The sequence below is a fragment of the Geotrypetes seraphini genome, chromosome 8 (genome assembly GCF_902459505.1).
Source record: "Geotrypetes seraphini chromosome 8, aGeoSer1.1, whole genome shotgun sequence".
Classification (NCBI taxonomy): Eukaryota; Metazoa; Chordata; class Amphibia; order Gymnophiona; family Dermophiidae; genus Geotrypetes; species Geotrypetes seraphini.
In genome coordinates, this window is record NC_047091.1 from 155,887,136 (window position 1) to 155,901,722 (window position 14,587).

Consider the following 14,587-nt stretch of genomic DNA (forward strand, 5'->3'; position numbering starts at 1 on the left):
AATATGGTGTATCCAGATTTCTTTTGAAAATTTGAGAAAGGATGGCATTAATGGGTAATTTGAGAGACTCCCTAGGAGGATGAGGCATACCCAGTTCTACCAAATATTCTTTAGAGTGTTTGGAGTCAGATTCCAAAGTGATGTTAAGATCTTTACTCATTTGGCATAGAAACTTGGTAAAGGATATTGGATCTGAAGAGGAATGACCTCATTGAGGATGGTCTCGGGGCTCAAGGATCTCTCATACGAGGATAGGCTGAATAATTTGCGGCTGTATTCTCTCGAAGAACGTAGGGAGAGGGGAGACATGATTGAGACTTTTAAATATATCACCGGTCGTATCAAGGAGGAAGATGATATTTTCTTTCTTAAAGGACCCTCGGCCACAAGAGGGCATCCGCTAAAAATCAGGGGTGGAAAATTTAATGGCGACACCAGAAAGTATTTCTTCACCAAAAGAGTGATCGATCATTGGAATAAACTTCCAGTGCAGGTGATTAAGGCCAGCAGCGTGCCAGATTTTAAGAGTAAATGGGATGCGCATGTGGGATCTCTAAGAAGGTAAAGTTGGGGGGAGGGTCATCAGAGTGGGCAGACTTGATGGGCTATGGGATATCTAAGAGGGTAAAGTTAGGGGGGTGGGTCTTCAGTATGAGCAGACATGATGGGCTATAGCCCTTTTCTGCCGTCATTTTTCTGTTTCTAAGGTGACTGGGAACCCCTCGAGATACCTCTCATAGCAGAGAACGAAGGTGAAGCCTCTCTTGAGTATTGATACCTGAGATCTGAGTCCATAGGCAAAGATGACTCACTTCTGGAATATGAAGAGAACCTTGCAGGAGAAGAACTCAACTGATGAGAATGGTGAGGCTCTGCAACAGATCTCTTCGACAAAGGAGTTGATGGTCTCGAAGAGTCTCAATGCCTCGATAAGTGAGACCTGTCTCGAGAAAGAGACCTGGGTCTCGATGAATACTTCGTCAGATGATGTGGCAAACCATGCCTCGATTCACAGTCCCGTGATTGAGTGGGATACAGCCTCGAAGATGAATGTCGAGGAGTCCTCATCCTGTGTCTCGAAAAGGGCAACGCCTTATGTGAAGAGGTAGGACTGGAAGGTGGAGAATGACATCGAGATACCGAAAAGGACTCAGCTCCTTGTGTAGAGGTATCTCGAGGCACTCTTAAGGACTCAACTCCTTGCATAGAGTGGGTAGATTGAGCTTGAGGCACTCTCAAGGACTCGACTCCTTGTAATACTGCTGAGTGCACAGGCTGTACTGCAGGAAGCAGAGTCGAGGCAGGAGTTAATTGGGCAAACATGTTGCCGAACTACTTATGCAGAATAGAAGACAACATATTCTGCAAAGCCAGCACCGAGACCACTGGATCTGGTACATTTGGTGTGGCTATGGTCTCTGAGGAAGACGACCTTGAGAAAGAGTGCTGCCTCGATTTTGAGACATGTTTCCTGAGTAGCAGACCCACCGGTTCTAAGGGTGGCATGTTCGGAGGAGATGGCTGAGCTATCTTACCTGAGGGAGACAGGATAACGGCGCCTCATGAGAAGATTTAGCTGATTTCCCTGAAGATGAGGACTTCCCCATTGAGGAAAGTTTAAGCGAGGTTAAGGTTAAAGGTTTTTGCCCCGTAGAAGACTTTGCTGGAGTCGAGGTTGAGGTCGGGGCTGGAATTGGGGGTCAAGGCCTTAGGTAAAGGCCGATCCATGTCCCCGAATATTTTTTCTATCTGGACTCGACAATGTTTAAGGGCTAGCTTTTGAAGTGTAGCCCAGCGGTTGCACAACTCCGGACAATGGTCAGGTCCTAAACACTGTACACACCACTTGTGTGAGTCAGTGATGGAGATCGCGCGTTGACATCGGCTACACTTCTTGAACCCTGTGACCAGCTGGGACATGGAATGAAACATGGCCGCAGCAAAATTTAAGCCCGCAGGCTGAGGCTGCGGCATAGGCCCCATCGTGACAAGAACGAAAAACAACAAAACTTTAACCTTTTTTTTAATTTACAGAAACAAGTAATTAACACAGCGACCCTGTAAAATAAAATACATGAGCCGCGGTGAGAGAAGACACAAGTTTAGAACTAACTCTCACGCAGAGCTTTGAAATGAGGGCTTCTTGGCTCCGCGGAAAACTTAGAACTGAGGAGACACTGAGGAAATGCGTATCCTACATTGGGCAGGAAGGCACTCGCGCATCTGCAGTGCGCCATTCATGAACTTTCTAAAAGTTCTTCAAGCAAATCTGCTTGGAGACTGTCCGCTTCGGGGCTTCGTGGATGACGTCACCCACATGTGAGAATATGCTGCCTGCTTGTCCTGGGATAAAGAACGGATATTGTTCATTGATCTTAACCTGAAAAGTCCTATAGGTCAGAAATGATCTAAACCAGTGGTTCCCAACCCTGTCCTGGAGGACCATCAGCAAGTCAGGCTTTCAGGATAGCCCTGATGAATATGCATTAGAGAGATTTGCATATAATGGAGGTGACAGACATGCAAACCTGCTCCATGCATTTCCATTAAGAACATAAGAATTGCTGCTGGGTCAGACCAGTGGTCCATCGTGCCCAGCAGTCTGCTCACGCGATGGCCCTCTGTTCAAAGACCAGTGTCCTAACTGAGACTAGCCCTACCTGCGTACGTTCTGGTTCAGCAGGAACTTGTCTAACTTTGTCTTGAATCCCTGGAGGGTGTTTTCCTCTATGACAGACTCCGGAGAAGCGTTCCAGTTTTCTACCACTCTCTGGGTGAAGAAGAACTTCCTTATGTTCATACAAAATCTATCCCCTTTCAATTTTAGAGAGTGCCCTCTCATTCTCTCTACCTTGGAGAAGGTGAACAACCTGTCCTTATCTACTAAGTCTATTCCCTTCCGTACCTTGAATGTTTTGATCATGTCCCCTCTCAATCTCCTCTTCGAGGGAGAAGAGACCCAGTTTCTCTAATCTTTTGCTGTACGGCAACTCCTCCAGCCCCTTAATCTTAGTCACTCTTCTCTGGACCCTTTCGAGTATTACCGTGTCCTTCTTCATGTATGGTGACCAGTGCTGGATGCAGGACTCTATGTGAGGGCGCACCATGGCCCGGTACAGTGGCATGATAACCTTCCATCTTTATCATTCCTAGCATTCTGTTTGCCATTTTCACTGCCGCCACACATTGCATGGATGGCTTCATCAACTTGTTGATCAGAACTCCCAAGTCTCTTTCCTGGAAGGTCTCTCCAAGAACCGCCCCGGACATTCTGCATTCATGCATGAGATTTTTGTTACCTACATGCATCACTTTAAATACACTTATCCACATTGAACCTCATCTGCCATGTTGATGCCCATTCCTCAAGCCTGATTATGTCACATTGCAGATCTTCGCAATCCTCACTACTCTGAATAACTTTGTATCGTCCGCAAATTTAATCACCTCACTTGTACCAATGTCCTTGATTCCATGGCTTGCAATTTTCCGAAGTAGTCGTTCATGTGGAACCTTGTCAAATGCCTTCTGAAAATCCAGATATACAATGTTGACCAGGTCGCCCTTGTCTATCTGTCTGTTTACTCCCTCAAAGAAGTGCAGCAAGTTCATCAAACACGATCTACCTTTGCTAAAACCGTGCTGACTGGTCCTCATCAGCTGTGTCCGTCAAGGTGATCAATGATGCGGTCCTTTATCAGCGACTCTACCATCTTTCCCGGTACCAAGGTCAGACTCACCAGTCTGTAGTTTCCCGGATCTCCCCTTGAACCTTTCTTGAAGATCGAGATTGAAGATTAAGGCTATCCTGAGAACCTGACTGGCGGGTGGTCCTCCAGGACAGGGTTGGGAACCACTGATCTAAACCACTCAATAACAGTGCTTGAAATCTCAATTGTAATCATTTCTGCAATAACACAAGCAGCGAAACTTTGATCACCACCTTTCCAATATGCTGACAACGACCAACTACAAATCATTTCAAAAAGAAATCAAAACCTTGCTATTCAAAAAATTTGTCAAGAAAGCCTAACACATCTCCATGACTATCCCCACTCTTGTAAATTTCCCAGCAAAGTCTCAACCATGTAAATACCATCCTCATTTGTAATTTTCCTGGAAATGTCCAATCACCTTTTTTTATAATCTGCAAGGTATTGGCGGAATATAAGTCACTAATGTAATGTAATATTAACAGTGTCAAATGCAGTGGAGATATCAAGGGACACTAAACCAACACTCTGTTCACCATCAATGCTTATTCTAATTTCATCTGTTGTAAAAATTAACAAGACTTTCCTTGCTGTGCCCTTTTTCTAAAACCACGTTGAAATGGACTAAACACCTCAATCTGCTCAAGGAGCACATCAGTTTGTACTGAAATTAGTTTCTCTATAACTTTTCCTAGAAATGGTAACACAGATATACAGTAGGCCTATAATTAAACAAGTCTGTCTGACTTCCCTACCTTCAAGGTGGGTTTAACAGTTGCCACTTTAAGTAAATCCGGGAATACTCCATCTCTTAATAATATATTCATAATTTCTGTCAATGGCATTTTAACAGATTCTCTACCACCCCCCTCATCACAGAACTTGAACATGGATCATCTTCCAATTTTGTAGGCTTTAGCCTTTACACTACATTTACCACCTCACCTCACCTAATGTCACTTCCCTAAAGCAAGCAAAAGATTCAGCTGTTATTTTAATTTCCTCATCATCAAACCCTGACTTTAATAATTAACCAGAGTATTCAAGATAACTGATCTAATGTGAATGACCTAGAAACACATGTAACAATGATAGCAAACAGATCTAAAAGCACATTCTGTGCTGAAAAAGAAATGAGTGGCAGCTTAGGTTTGCAACAAATCTATGCTCTAATTACAATTTGATCTCACCCACTGAATGCAAATGTCTCTCATGCATATTCATAATAGCTAGCTGGAAAACTAGGCTGGTCATTTCATTTTCAGGACTATGTTGAGAACTAGTTCCTTAATTGATGTCATTCCAGAAGAATCAAGGACTGGCATGGAGGTAGTGCTGGAATGAAAGGAAGTACTTTGGCACAGATTGAGCAAAAGGAGTTTCAGGTTTAAGGAATTGGTGAGTCACTCTTGGTATTTTTCTAGGTCCCTTGAGATTTAGCAATACGAAAAACTAAGATCCAGGAGTCAAAAATCCAGAGATGATTCACCTGCTCTCAAATACTCTGCTTGTGTTAGACTTAGCAAAGTCCCTCACGTATCACAACTATTACATAAGAACATAAGAAATGCCTTCGCCGGATAAGACCCTAGGTCCATCCTGTTCGGCGATCCGCACATGCGGAGGCCAATCCCGGTGTTCCCTGCTAAGACCTTGTTTACCCGTATCTCTCAATGTGGTTTGCAAGAAGGTGTGCATCCAACTTGCCCTTGAATCCTAAAATGGTGGTCTCCAACACAACCTCCTCCGGGAGAGCATTCCAAGCGTCCACCACTCGCTGTGAGAAGCAGAACTTTCTAATATTTTTCCTGGGCCTGATGCCCCTCAGTTTCAGTCCATGACCTCTTGTCCAAGTCACATTTGACAATGTGAATAACAATGTTTTTTGCTCTATTTTGTCAAATCCTTTTAGTATTTTGAAAGTCTCTATCATATCCCCTCGCAGCCTTCTCTTCTCGAGGGTGAACAATCCCAGTTTTCCGAGGCGTTCATTGTAGGTCAAATTCTCGATGCCTCTTACTAGCTTCGTGGCTCGCCTCTGCACCCTCTCCAACAGGGTTATATCCTTCTTCAGGTAGGGAGACCAATGTTGGATACAGTATTCCAAGTGTGGTCTGACCATTGCTCTGTAAAGCGGCATTATGACGTCCGCCGATCTACTCGTGATTCCCTTCTTTATCATGCCCAACATCCTGTTTGCTTTCTTTGCCGCCGCTGCACATTGAGCCGACGGCTTCAGGGTCTTGTCTATCAGTACCCCCAGATCCCTTTCTTGCTCACTCTTTCCCAATGCTGCACCTAACATTTTGTATTCATGTTCCTTGTTCTTCTTACCCAGGTGCATCACTTTGCATTTTTCTGTATTAAACTTCATCTGCCACTTTTCCGCCCATTTCTCTAGCTGGTTCAAATCTCTCTGGAGTTCTTCTCTGTCCTTTTGTGTCCCAACTGCCCTACACAGTTTTGTGTCGTCCGCAAACTTGATTAAATTACTTGTTGTTTCTTCTTCTAAGTCGTTTATGAAAATATTGAACAAGATTGGCCCAAGAACCGAACCCTGGGGCACACCGCTTGTCACTTTTTCCCCAATCCGAGAACTTCCCATTTATGCCCACCCTCTGCAATCTGTTTTCCAACCATCCGCCTCTCCATCTTAGTATATCCCCTTCTATTCCATGGATTTGTAGTTTCTTCAGAAGCCTTGCATGTGGAACCTTGTCGAATGCTTTCTGGAAGTCCAAGTATATTATATCCATCGGTTCACCGTTATCGATTTGTTTGTTCACCTCTTCAAAAAATTGAATTAAATTTGTCAAACATGACTTTCCTGAAGCCGTGTTGACTTGCTCTCATCAGGTCGTGATTTTCCAGGTGTTGCACTATGCTATCCTTTATTAGTGCATCAACCATCCTCCCTGGAACCGATGTAAGACTCACAGGTCTATAGTTGCCCGGTTCTCCTCTCGATCCTTTTTTGAAGATTGGGATGACATTCGCTATCTTCCAGTCTTCTGGTATTCGCCCGGTTCTGATCGACAAGTTAGCTAGGGATTGTAATAGTTCTCCGATTTCTACTTTAAGCTCCTTTAGCACTCTCGGATGAATTCCATCTTGTCCAGGGGATTTGTCACTTTTTAGTTTGTCGATCTGATAGTATATCATGTCCAATTCCACATTCACAGTGGTGAGGCTTTCCTCTATTTCTCCCTTGAATACTTTCCCTGTTTCGGGTATTGATGCTGTGTCCTCCTTGGTAAAGACAGATGCAAAGAATGAGTTTAGCCTATCCGCAATCTGTTTGTCTTCCTTGACCCTTTTCTTCCTTGGTCGTTGAGAGGGCCTACTGCCTCCTTTGCTGATTTCTTCCCTTTTATGTATCTAAAAAAGGGCTTGAAGTTTTTGGCTTCTCGAGCTATCTTTTCCTCATAGGCCTTTTTAGCGTCTCTTACTGCCTTGTGACACTTCTTCTGGTCAACCCTGTGACTGTTCCAGGCCTCCGTTGTGTGTTCACGTTTCCATTTTTTAAATGAGTTCTTCTTTTCCCTTACAGCATCCTTCACCTCTTTAGTTAGCCAAGCTGGTTCTCCCTTGTTCTTATTTTTCCTTCCATAGAAACATGACGGCAGATAAAGGCCAATGGTCCATTAACTTCAAACATTTCAAATCATTGCTGCTAAAATGAATTTTTGTTTTAAAAAATTTGATAGAGCCTCTCAAATAAACCTGTATTGGTTACCTTTTCAGGCGTGCATTACTTTTAAGTTATCTTGCTTGATATTTAAACTATCTGATGATAATTGGCCAGAATATTTAATAGGTTTGTTCTTACTTCCTCTTCACCCTAACATTTTGCAAGCAGCGTCATCTAGATTACATTTTTTCTCTTCTTTTTCTGTAATACAATACAAGATTTTTGGAGAAATCCTTCGTATATCAAATAGTTTAGATTTGGTATGCTCTTCTGCTATATTACAAATTCTTACTCCTGATGTCATATCCCCCCTTCCCTGTTCTTTTACTTTGTTTTTAATGATGTATTTATTGACTCCCCCTCCCCCTCTTTACCCTCAAGTCCAAGTCTGTATTTGTAAATTGTCTTTAATGTTCACTCTTCCCCCTCTTATAATAACTATATATATTTTTTTAACCTTTAAATTTTTTAGCATTGTAAACCGGCTAGATGTATGTCAATGGTCGGTATATTAAAACTAATAAAACTTGTAGGAGCTTTTACTGCTGCAGCCGACGATAAAAATCCCTAATGTGGCTTCAGAAAGGGGGGGGTGTTAAAAAATAAAACAGTCTATCAAGTAATTTAAGTTCATTAATTCTTGCACAATTTCCTGAATTTTCTTGGTACCAGAGTGAAAGCAGGTTTGTTGCAGCAAAGGATCCAGAGGAACAGAATACGGTTTTTGTTCACTGCTACCCTCTGATGGCCTTGAAGGGTACTGCACAGAAATTTCATCCTTGATGCTAGGTGTGGACGTTAACAAGATCTCATCAAGCTGCAATAGACAGATGCAGTGTTACTTCTTGTGTCTGAAACAAGGGGTTAAGAAGTCAAAAATAGCTAACTACATACAAAAACTTCCTGCCTAAGGATATCTGAAAAGTAGCATAGGGGCTTTTTGCTTGTGATAGTCAGATTCCATAAACATTATTTAATGTGTATTAGTTTCCTTGTACATCAGTATCTAAGGCAGGCCTGTACAAGTCGGAAAATGTAGCGAGGGCCACAGGTAGTGGCCACAGCTTGAGGCACCCAGAAGTGCGTGGATGTTGCTGTGATGACATCACGTGCATATGTGACATCATCACGTCGACATCCATGCATGCACAGAAGCCTTCCAGACAGGCCCTCAGACACTAGTAGGGGGTGCCAGCAGGGAAGATGGCAGGAGAGAAGGAGAGTCACAGTATTTCTCAACTACTTCAAGCTAAGTACCCCCAACCACATATCTCTCAAGCTCCGCCCTAAACCCACCCAAGCTCTGCCATAGATCCTGCCTCCTTTACTAATTGTAATGCATTTTTTTCCTTTCATTTTTTATATACACACAATACACACAACAGATATAAATTCTCAAAACTGACACATTTCAATCACTAAATTGAAAATAAAATCATTTTTCCTGCCTTTGTTGTCTGATGATTTAATTAGTTTCTGGTTGGACTTCCTTCTGACTGCATCCAACATTTCTTTCACAATCCAGCTCCATCCCCTTTGGGTCCAGGTCTCTATCTCTTTTCCCTCTGCTTACCCTCCCCAGGTCCAGTGTCAGTTCTCCTTTGTACCTACCACCACCTTGATAACGAACTATCAAGACTCAAAGTAAACAAAGCCATGGGACCGGATAACCTACACCCCAGAATGCTCAGGGAGTTAAGGGAAGTCCTGGCAGAACCATTATCTGTTCTTTTCAATCTTTCCCTAAGCACAGGAAGGGTCCCCTTGGACTGGAAAACCGCCAATGTAATCCCACTCCACAAAAAGGGCTGCAGGACAGAGACAGCAAACTACAGACCAGTGAGTCTCACGTCTATAGTGTGTAAACTCATGGAAACACTGATCAAACAGAATCTTGACACAATCCTAGACGAAGAAAAACTGCGTGATCCACACCAACACGGGTTCACCCAGGGTAGATCCTGCCAATCTAATCTGATTAGCTTTTTTGACTGGGTTACTATACAACTGGACGCCGGAGAGTCACTGGACGTGGTATATTTGGACTTCAGTAAAGCATTTGATAGCGTCCCTCATTGAAGATTACTGAACAAGCTGAAATCGATAGGATTAGGAGACACTCTAACTACATGGGTTGGGGATTGGCTGAGCGGTAGACTTCAGAAGGTGGTGGTGAACGGTACCCCATCCGAAGCATCGGACGTGATCAGTGGAGTGCCGCAGGGCTCGGTCCTGGGCCCGATTCTATTTAACTTATTCATAAGAGATATGACGCAAGGACTTAGAGGAAGGGTATCACTGTTCGCCGCCGCCGCCAAACTTTGCAACATAGTAGGCAAAAGCTTATTACCTGATAATATGACACACGACCTACTGTTGCTGGAACAATGGTCAACTACTTGGCAGCTAGGCTTCAATGCTAAAAAATGCAAGACAATGCACCTGGGTAAGAGAAACCCGCGTAGAACTTATGTACTAAATGGTGAGACCTTGGTTAGGACCACGGTGGAACGCGACCTAGGGGTGATCATTAGTGTGGACATGAAGGTTGCCAATCAAGTGGAGAAGGCTTCCTCCAGGGCAAGACAAATGATGGGGTGTATCCGCAGAGGTTTCGTCAGCAGGAGACCTGAAGTTATGATGCCGTTGTACAGAGCCATGGTGAGGCCTCACTTGGAGTACTGTGTTCAGTTTTGGAGACCACACTACCGAAAGGACGTGCTGAGGATCGAGTCGGTTCAGCGAACGGCCACCAGGATGGTCTTGGGGCTCAAGGATCTCACGTATGAAGAAAGATTTTAAAAATTGTGGCTGTACTCACTTGAGGAAAGAAGAGAACGGGGAGATATGATTGAAACATATAAGTACATCATGGGACGCATCGAGTCAGAAGATGATATCTTCTGGCTCATGGGACCCTCGACCACCAGAGGGCATCCGCTGAAAATCAGGGGAGGGAAGTTTCATGGCGACTCCAGGAAGTTCTTCTTCACCGAAAGAGTAGTGGATCATTGGAACAGACTCCCACTCCAGGTGATAAAGGCCAGCAGCGTGACGGATTTTAAGAGAAAATGGGATACTCACGTGGGATCTTTAAGGGAGTAAATTCAGAGGAGGGGATACTTGGAATGGGCAGACTTGGTGGGCTATAGCCCTTTTCTGCTGCTTTTTTCTATGTTTCTATGTTTGCTCCAGGTCTCCCTCTCTCTCCCTCCTCTGTTATGATCTTCCATATCTCTGTTCTTCCTCAGGGTCTCTCCCACTCTGTCTGCACCTCCCATAGTCCAGCATCTGCCTCCTGTCTTTCCCCTTTGGTCCTCCACTCCTCCCCCAGCATTTCTTCTCATTTCTTCCAGGTCTTTCTCTGCTTCTCTCTCTCTCCTTCCTTTCTCCCTCCCTGGTCCAGAATCTTTCCACCTCTCTGCAGTCTCATTCTCTCTCTTCCCGATATACACCCTCAAGGCCAACATCTGCCCCCCTCTCTTCTGCCTCCCCTTTGTCCCCTTCCTTCTGCTAATATTTTGAGTCCTCCCACCTTTATTCCAGGTCTTTGTGTCTCTGTCACTCTCTTTGTCTTCCCTCTCCTCAGGATTTGGCATCTCTCTCCTCAGTTCAGGGTGAACACTGTGGTTTTGGTTTGAGAGGAGGTGGAAGATACCAGATTAGGGAGTGAGAGCCATATCGGGTGCAGGACGTGGACTGCAGTGAGAGCCGTATGTTGTGCAGGGCTGATCTAGGGTTACCATATTTTACTTTTGTAATATTTTGACCCCACTTCCCTCAGACTATTAGTTCAGGCACTAATCTTGTCTATTCTCGATTACTGTAATATCATTTATTTGGGATCTTATAAAACTATTTTAGGAAGATTAAGGCTGATCCAAAACACAGCTGTCCACCTAATTTTTGGATTGAAAAACAGGAACATGTCAGCCCCTATTACTGTCAGCTGCACTGGTTGCCAATAGAAGCTAGAATACTTTTTAAAATTTGCTTGCATTTGCTATAAATTGTTTTCAAGATTAACTTCATCTTATTTTGAATTTCGATGTTCTTGTTTATTCATTTTTCCTAATCCCAAAAATTGTCGTTATAAAATTTTTTTTGATTGATCCTTGGCCTATCAAGCAGGTAAAGTTCAAGCTTGGTTAGATGATATGATTCAACAGACTGCATCATATTGTACTTTTAGAAAATCAGTTAAGACTTATTTGTTCAAAAAATTTGTTACTTGATCAATGATTCCATCTTAGTCTTCTTACTGTAGTTTTATAAATTGAATATTGTACTGTGCTTTCTTTAAGTATTATGTTGTATCACTGAACTGTTAAGTCCTCTTATTCTGTGAACCGTCTAGAACTCTTTGGGTGTTGGCGGTATAGAAAAATAAAGTTATTATTATTATTATTATTCTGCATCCCAGCTCATCCAAAGCTGAGGATGCAGTGAAGGCAGAAGAGGCAGGGGGGCTGTAGTCATCTCAAGGGAGAGATGGTTGGAGACAGGATCCAAGGTTGTGCGGTTCCAAACAGTTAGGATGACCAATGCAATGACTCAACTAAATGTGGGTTTTTTGGTGAGTGGAGGTGATGATTGGTTATAATACAGGGGGAAAAACCCCTGAGGTAGTGCAAATATAGGCTTGTGGTACCAAATCCCAACCAGGCTCCAAATGAACTCTGAGAAAGGGAGACGGAGACAACTGTTGGATCAAATTCCCCACCCCCAAACCGAGATGAAGCAAGAATGCAAAAGCGGTAACACGGTTATTATGGGAGATTTCAACTACCCCGGGATAGACTGGAGTCTTGGAAACTCAAGATGTGCTAGGGAGACAGAATTCCTGGAGGCTACACAAGATTGCTTCATGGAGCAGCTTGTTAGAGAACCGACAAGAGGAAATGCCACTCTGGATCTAATCCTAAATGGGTTAAGGGGACCTGAAAAGGAAGTGGAAGTAGTGGGACCGTTGGGAAACAGCGATCATAATATGATCAAGTTCAAGGTTGAAGTAGGAATACCGAAAGGAAAGAGAACCATAGCGACAACTTTTAACTTCAGGAAAGGAAACTACGGAAGCAATGAGGGGAATGGTAAGGAAGAAACTTAGGAACATTTCCAAAAAATGGCAAACGGTAGAACATGCCTGGTCTTTTTTCAAGGACATGGTGAGTGAGGCGCAAAATCTGTATATCCCCAGATTCAGAAAGGGTTGCAAAACGAGTCGAACAAAAGACCCGGCATGGATAACTAATATAGGAAGGAAGCGATAGGCAATAAGAAAAATTCATTCAGAAAATGGAAAAAGGACAAAACCGAGGGGAATTGGAAAGAGCACAAAAAGAATGTCACCGTGTGGTTCGAAAAGCCAAAAGAGAGTATGAAGAGAGGCTAGCCAGGGAAGCACGAAATTTCAAACTGTTCTTTAGATATGTTAAAGGGAAGCAGCCGGCTAGGGAGGGGGTGGGACCGCTGGACGACGGTGACAGAAAGGGAGTGGTGAAGAAGGAGAAAGAGGTTGTGGAAAGACTTAACATGTTCTTTTCGTTTGTATTTACAAACGAAGACACAACCAACATACTGGAACCTGAGCAATTATTCAATGGAAATCAAGCAGAAAAATTAACATCCATGGAAATGAGCCTTGAAGATGTGCGCAGGCAGATAGAAAAACTAAAAACTGACAAATCTTCGGGTCCAGATGGAACCATCCAAGGGTTCTGAAGGAACTAAAGAAGGAGATAGCGGAACTACTGCAGCAAATTTGCAACCTATCCCTGAAAACAGGCGTGATCCCAGAGGATTGGAAGATAATCAATGTTACGCCCATCTTTAAAAAGGGATCAAGAGGTGACCCGGGAAACTACAGACCGATGAGCCTGACCTCGGTTCCGGGGAAAATGTCAGAAGCACTGATAAAAGAAAACATTGATGAACATTTTGAAAGAAACGAACTTCTGATAACCAGCCAACATGGTTTCTGCAGGGGGAGATTATGCCTAACTAACTTATTGCACTTCTTCGAAGGAATTAACAAACGGATTGACAGAGGAGACCCCATAGACATCATATATCTAGATTTCCAAAAAGCCTTTGACAAGGTGCCTCATGAACGTCTACTCCAGAAACTGAAGAACCATGGGGTGGACGGAGACGTACATAGATGGATCAGAAACTGGTTGGCAGGTAGGAAACAGAGGGTAGGGGTGAAGAGCCACTACTTGGACTGGAGGAGGTCATGAGTGGTGTTCCACAGGGCTCGGTGCTCGGGCCGCTGCTATTTAATATATTCATAAATGATCTAGAAACAGGGACAAAGTGTGAGATAATAAAATTTGCGGACGACAATAAACTAGTGGAGCTCGGACTAAGGAGAACTGCGAAAAATTGCAAAGGGACTTGAACAAACTAGGGGAATGGACGACGAGATGGCAGATGAAGTTCAATGTTGAGAAATGTAAAGTATTGCATGTGGGAAGCAGAAACCTGAAGTACAACTATATGATGGGAGGGATGTTATTAAATGAGAGTACCCAAGAAAAGGACTTGGGGGTAATGGTGGACATGACAATGAAGCCGACGGCACAGTGCGCAGCGGCCGCTAAGAGAGCGAATAGAATGTTAGGTATAATCAAGAAGGGTATTACTACCAGAACGAAAGAAGTTATGCTGCCGTTGTATCGGGCGATGGTACGTCCGCATCTGGAGTACTGTGTCCAATATTGATCACCGTACCTTAAGAGGGATATGGCGATACTCGAGAGGGTTCAGAGGAGAGTGACACATCTGATATAAGGGATGGAAAACCTTTCATACGCTGAGAGATTGGAGAAACTGGGTCTCTTTTCCCTGGAGAAGAGAAGACTTAGAGGGGATATGATAGAGACTTACAAGATCATGAAGGGCATAGAGAGAGTAGAGAGGGACATATTCTTCAAACTTTCAAAAAATAAAAGAACAAGAGGGCATTCGGAAAAGTTGAAAGGGGACAGATTCAAAACAAATGTTAGGAAGTTCTTCTTTACCCAAAGTGTAGTGGACACCTGGAATGCGCTTCCAGAGGACGTAATAGGGCAGAGTACGGTACTGGGGTTTAAGAAAGGATTGGACAATTTCCTGCTGGAAAAGGGGATAGAAGGGTATAGATAGAGGATTACTGCACAGGTCCTGGACCTGTTGGGTT

General features: G+C 43.6%; 1 protein-coding gene across 1 annotated transcript in view; it reads right to left on the reverse strand.

Annotated features, from left to right (window-relative positions):
- Nucleotides 1–14,587, reverse strand: part of LRRC43 (leucine rich repeat containing 43) — a 97,127-nt gene that overhangs the window by 39,388 nt on the left and 43,152 nt on the right. The window contains exon 7 of the mRNA XM_033956000.1: nt 8,074–8,221. Within this exon, the coding sequence (XP_033811891.1) occupies nt 8,074–8,221 (148 nt within the window). The remainder of the gene's footprint in view (nt 1–8,073; nt 8,222–14,587) is intronic.